This window comes from Vombatus ursinus, unplaced genomic scaffold (genome assembly GCF_900497805.2).
Source record: "Vombatus ursinus unplaced genomic scaffold, bare-nosed wombat genome assembly UNPS02012156.1, whole genome shotgun sequence".
NCBI lineage: Eukaryota > Metazoa > Chordata > Mammalia > Diprotodontia > Vombatidae > Vombatus > Vombatus ursinus.
The window spans coordinates 3,263,423-3,269,884 of NW_020951934.1; the positions used below are offsets into that span (position 1 = coordinate 3,263,423).

Consider the following 6,462-nt stretch of genomic DNA (forward strand, 5'->3'; position numbering starts at 1 on the left):
GGAGTCGTGACGGGCCCTCCTGGGAGGTGAGGAGTCTGGGGAGTTGTGATGAGCCCTCCTGGGTAGGGATAGGTCTTGCTTTTGTTCTAAACACAAAGCATAAAGTCAGCACTACACAGATTGCTGGGCTCCAAAACACTAGCTAGATCTCCACAGAAGCAGTTATCTCAAAATTGTCCAGAAAATCTGAAGTATCAATATAATTGTATTGCTCAAGGATAGTGAACTAACACCCAGGATGGCAAAAGTAAGCTGAAAATGTTCTCAAGGACAATAAGAAAATCTCTGCATACAAAGAGCACTAAGTCAGGAGCTCATTTTGAGGTTTGGTCCAGATAACCCTTAGCCCCCTTTTGGGGGGGGAATTGAACTAATAAGACTGGGTCAAATCTACAGTTTCACAGGAGAAAAAGGCTGGTTAACTACTCAGCTCACATCATGTCTTCTCTTCAGTCAAGAAAAGCCCTGGCAGAGGGAGGAGTTTGAGATTGTCCAACTTGCAGAGGCGTGGCCTGAGCTAGGTAGGATGGACTGGGTACAGTAGGACAGCTAAGGTGTTTCAATGGCTCTGCTCAGCAACTCCTCTTCTTTTTACCATCCACTGAGTTATGCTATAGTTAATACACAATATACATTGCACAGCCCTTTACTCTAGTGAATAAATTCATTTTAGACACCGCCTATCAGAAACCTCAGAACAGATATCCAAGATACCAAGTGAAACCTAGAAGCAGCTGCACTTGGGCTTCCCAGAACAGCACACAGAAGCAAACTGTTCACCATTTCTCCTCTACCCCAACCCCTACCCAGAAGAATGAGGCTGCCTCTCACACAGTCTAGACCTTTAGATCTGTCCTGTGACTTGGCACACACCTCCTAAGCGCTTCCACTTGTTACTGGTCCGGAATGCCTCCATTTGCTTCACTTCTTCTGGGCGTTCATCAATGAATTCAGCCACCTAGAAAAATTATCGTAGGCTTGAATAGCCTGGAAGATCCCACTACAGAGCCAAAAGTAACACAGAAAGATTAAAGCAAGGAACATCTATCCCCACCCCTAATATACACAGTTGTGAGAAAGCCTTCCCTCTTCAGGATTTACTGTTCCCTCTGGTTCCATAAAAAACTTGTCATTGCCCCAGTTTAATTACAAACCCTCCACTGCCTAATGAAGTACCAAAAAAATAAAAAAGGCAATTTGTTCCATCACAAGTCTTTTTTAACAACCTGTCAAGTTCCACATCATCTATTTCTGAGCTAAAAGAAGAATATATTTTGGTCTTTTCTACCCAGCATGATGGCCCACAAGGCTCTCTTCACTGTCACCACTGGTTAAAGCACAGGAAAGTAGACCAAACCCTGCCCAGCATATAGCCTTCATTTTAAAAAACGAACACTAAAAATTGTTTTCACACATAACTGGGAAAAATATTCATAAAAAAATTTTTTTTTAAAAAGGAAGAGAGAGGTCAGATGACCACTTTGGTTTAGATATAACGTGGACTAAGTGGCCTCCTTAGTCCCTTCCACCTCTAAGATACACACTGTGAACTGCCAAGCTCCAAGTTATCATTCAAATCCCAGATCTAGCTACATTTCAATTCAGTGCAACAGACATCTGCTAAACACCTGCTCTCAGCAAGGAACGGTGTTGGCTAGTGGATCCACCAACGTGAAATTCCTAAAAAGATCTAACCCATGTTTCTCCTCTGTTCAAGAAACTCTAGCGGCTCCTTACTGCCTCTAAGATAAAATGCAAACTCCCCTGTTTGGCACTGAAAGCCCTTTATCATCTGGCTTTGTTTATTCACATCACTCTCTCACTCACCCTATGTCCCAGCCAAACTGACTTATTCACTATCCCCATACATAGCATTACATCTCCTATCCCCATGCCTTCGCATGAGCTGTCCCTCCCACCTGGAACATACTCCCTCCTCATCTCTACCTGGTCAAATCCCTAACTTTCTTCAAGCTTTAGCTCAAGCGACACCTTCTAGAAGAGACTTATAGTGATCCTCCCAATTGTTAATGCTATTCCCACTGGAATTATTTATATTTACCCAATTGTTAATGCTATTTCCAATGGAAATTATTGATATTTATTATGTTTCTATTTTGTATCTGCTTATCTGTGTTCATGTTGCTTGTTACCCCCAAATATGCTTTCCCCTCCCTTCCCCCCTCCCCCCCCCTTTTCCCCCCCCCCCCCCCCCGCCCCCGCCACTGCCTCTGGCCCCAATCATAATACTTATGCTCCTTAAAGGCAGGGACTGTTTCCTTTATGTCTTTGTATCCCCAGCACCTAGCCTGGTACCTGGCACACAGGAGGCCTTAATAAATGTCTGCTTGCTTGATGGATGAATGAATGAATGAATGAATGAATGAATGAATGAATGAATGAATGAATGAACAGAGGCACCAAGCTATTAAGGGCAAAGGTTGTTTAGAGTTCAGTTATGCATGTTGTCCTACATTTTTCGGTGGAGAATTACAAACATGCCTCAGCCTAATACCAAATACAATTTTGGCTGGGCAAAAACACATACTTGAAAAGTGACTTCTTCTCTGTAATTGCCTCCTTATTATTAGGAAGATGATGCTCTATAAACAATGAAATGAGTATAACACAATTATTAATTACTATTTTGTTACAGTTTTAAGCAAAGTACATTCCTTCTCGGCTCCCAACTTTTTCCATTTACACACAGCACTGAGAGTAGGGTTCCACTTAATGCCTCACCTTGGGGAAGTCCATCAATTTTTCAGAACCTATGTTGTCTCATCTATAAAATGAGGTTAGACTGGATAATCTCCTTTCTAGCTCTAAATTCTATGATCTTACAACCAAATGAAAGGAATCTGCTTGAGGCAACCACAAGTTCCTAAACCCTAATTACTCCCAAACTTACCACAGGTAAATCTCCCTCATCTTCCTCTTCTTCTTTTTCTGATTTAGTAGAAATATTTGCCCAGCTCACATCATCATCCACAATTCTCATCCTAGAGAAAAAGGTAGTCAGAAAAAAGCAGTATTTTCAAGAGAAGAACCAACAACATGCTAGGAGACCCAAATAGCTGCTTAGATATAAACAGAGGCATGAGGAGACAGAGAGTATCCCCATTTAGTTTGCTCTTTCCCTACAAAGCCAACATTTCTAAACCTGAAGAATTCAGGAAAAACTGTTACTTTGAACTCAGTTCCTCCTAAATACAATACTGGTTTTTTTTTTTGGTTTGGTTTTTTTTTTTTGGCTAGGCAATGCGGTTAAGTGACTTGCCCAGGATCACACTGCTAGTGTTATGTGTCTGAGGCCAGATTTGAACTCAGTTCCTCCTGAATCCAGGGCCAGTGTTCTATCCACTGCGCCACCTAGTTGCCCGGGAACAACAGTCCCTGCTGTCAAGGAGTTGCATTCTTTTTTTTGTTGTTGTTAGGCAATGAGGTTAAGTGACTTGCCCAGGGTCACACAGCTAGTAAGTGTTGTGTGTCTGAGGCCGCATTCGAATTCAGGTCCTCCTGAATCCAGGGCTGGTGCTCTATCTACTGCGCCACCTAGCTGCCCCCTGTTACTTTGAAAGAGACTGGGAACAGGATGGAACAGAAATCCCCAACCACAACCAGTGGGCTGTCTCCTGCTTCAAAGCTCAAAAGTGTGGGTTCCCTTGTTTCTTCTTTCTTGTGGTTCCCATTGGTTCTAATCCTTCTTTACAATATGACTAATATGAAAATATGTTTAACGTGAATGTACATGTAGAACCTATATCAGGTTGCACGTTGTCTTGGGGAGGGAGGCAGAGAAAATTTAAAACTCAAAAGCTTATGCAAGTGAATGTTGAAAACTAAAAATAAATAAATAATTTGTTTTAAAAGTATGGGTTCCCCAGCCGGAAATTCTACCTCTGGGCCAAATCCTACTGCCCTGTTTTTCATTGGCTGCCTTGATACTCTTTTTCCCCCACCTCCACCTCCACCCCCACCCCCACCCTACCCCTGCCCTTGCATTTCATTCCAAATCTCAGGTTGAAGACTCCCAGTTCAATCCTCAGACTCTGAGAGGAAATGAGAGAAAAGGGATGTAACCAGGGCTCAGCGAGGAGGTACAAAGGAGAAGACAAGCACCTGAATTTGGTGGTTAAAAGAGGGGAACATAGTCAAAAGAGAGGGAACTGACATGGCCCAGAAGTCAGGTTGACTTGAATGGGGCACATGGGGTATCAGGAAGGAAAAAGACACAGAGGGGAATAAACAAGGATGGAGAATAGGAAGATTGGAGAAGGGAAGTGACAAGTGGGAAACAGGGCCATCTACATAAGGCTAGAGGCTAAGCTACTGGGGAAAAGATACAGTCAGGTGAATAGAATGAAACAGAAATAGTCATAGTCTGCAGTGACAGGCGAAAACACAGTTGTGATGGGGAGGGGACACAGCAAGAAGGGCAGTGGTGAAGAATCTTGTCTAACTTCCCAATTTCTATAGCAGGCACCACCACTCTTCCAGTCACCCCGGGCTCAAAGTGTAGGTGCCAGCTCCTCACTCTTTCTCACCACCTCCACATTCAATCTATTTCAAATCTTGTTGCTTCTACCTTTATAGTTGTTGTTGTTCCATCATTTCAGTCATGTCTGACTCCTTGTGACCCTAAGTGGGGTTTTCTTGGCAAAGATAGTGGAATGGCTTGCCATTTCCTTCTCCAGCTTATTTTACAGATGAGGAAAGCGAGGCAAACAGGGTTAAGTGACTTGCCTAGTATCACACTGCTAGTAAATGTCTGAGGCTGGATTTGAACTCAGGAAGATGAGTCTTCCTGACTTCAAGCCTAGCACTCTGTCCACCATGCCACCTAGCTGCCCTCTCTTGAAATATACCCCCTTCTTTCTGACACTGCTGCCACTCTGGTACAAGCCCTCATCTCCTCATGCCTGGATGGATGAAAAAGCCTGCTGGTGGTCTGCCGGCCACAAAACTCTTCCCAATCAAGGCCATCCTCCATTTAGTTGTCAAAGTGATCTTCCTAAAGCCCTTTGGTTTTGCCTCTGGGAACACTCCCCCCTTTCCATCTTCTTTTTGTGTACCGCCTTCCTACTTAAATGGTAAACTCCTTGAGGGCAGGGATTGTCTTTCTCATTATTTGTATCCCAGAGCTTAGTTCAATGTCTGACCACGTCCTCATACACATGTTCCCTACCCCCACCCCCTCCATAAATTCCAATGATTCCCTATCAACTCCAGGATGAAATATGAAATCCTAGGGTTTTCAAAGTCCTTCATAACTTGAACCCTTTCTCCCGTTCCTGTCTTCTTATACCTTACCCCCCTTATCGGTTTCTCTGGATGTCTCCCACGTCTGAAACCACCCTCCTCATCTCCGCCTCCTGGGCCCTGCTTTTGGGGCTCTCCTGGCTTCATTCAACTCTCAGCTTTCTGCGGGAAGACCTTCCCAATTCTAGTGCCTCCTCTCTGAGAACGCTCCCCATCGATCTTGTCTGTGTGTAGCTGCGCACACGGTGTCGTCCCTCATTAGATTTCACATTATTATTTGTGTCCCCAGCACTTAGCACAGGGCCCGGCACGTTGCAGGTTCTCATAAGTGTCACGCAGGAGGCTGCAGGAGGGGAGGGAAGGTGTGTCCCCAAGCCGGGATAGGCGGGGGAGAACACAAGTGAGGGGGAGGAGGGAGCAGACAGCGCCTGGACACGGCCGGAGCCGAGGTCTGGGGCTAAGGACGGAGGGACGGAGGGACGGAGGGAGGTGTGGGCCAGCCTCCGTTGGGAAGGGGCAGGAGCCAGGGTCTGGGTCTGAGGCGCTCAGCGCACACAGGCAAGCAAACACACACACACACACACACACACACACACACACACCACAAACACCATACCACACACCATACACACATACACACCCCCACAGACAACATACATACACCACATAACACACCGACACACACAGAGACAACATACATATACCACACACAGCACATACACACCACTCCACACATACATACAACACACCACATGACACACACACACACACTCCCCTGGCTCACCCTTTCCCTCCGGCACCAGTCGGCTTCGGCCGCTTCTTGCGGCGCTTACGACTAGCCTCGGACCCCGCATCGACGGGTGCCTCGGGCCCAGACAAGTAACGCTTTAGATACTCAGCCTTGGAGAGCGGTGGGGCAGCCGCCATGGCAGCGGAGGAAGCGGAACAGAACCGGAACCAGGGTACGGCACGGCGTAGGGGACAAATTTCCAGTAACGCAAAAACGTTCCAAGGAGGCCTTCAGGGGGTGGAGCTAGGACTCCCCGGCGGCAGAGAAAGAACCCGAAGGGTTCTCTGATTGGTCTCTGGCTATAGGCGTGGCCCAACTTCTGCACGTCATTGTTCTACGGAAGCCGACTGGTGCCACGAACAGCCTCAGCAAAGGTCCCGCGCTGTGTTTGGGGTTGGGGAAAGGAAGGG

General features: G+C 46.1%; 1 protein-coding gene across 2 annotated transcripts in view; it reads right to left on the minus strand.

Annotated features, from left to right (window-relative positions):
* Positions 1–6,240, minus strand: part of BUD13 (BUD13 homolog) — a 17,137-nt gene extending 10,897 nt beyond the window's left edge. The window contains exons 1-4 of one of the 2 annotated variants that reach the window (XM_027857501.1): positions 6,047–6,240; positions 2,912–3,002; positions 874–958; positions 20–86 (exon numbers count right to left, since the gene is read on the minus strand). In XM_027857501.1, the coding sequence (XP_027713302.1) occupies positions 20–86; positions 874–958; positions 2,912–3,002; positions 6,047–6,189 (386 nt within the window). In that variant the 5' untranslated portion in view covers positions 6,190–6,240. Of the gene's footprint in view, positions 1–6; positions 87–873; positions 959–2,911; positions 3,003–6,046 lie in introns of both variants that reach the window. The other variant, XM_027857502.1, reaches the window with a different exon arrangement.
* Between the last annotated feature and the right edge of the window lie 222 nt (positions 6,241–6,462).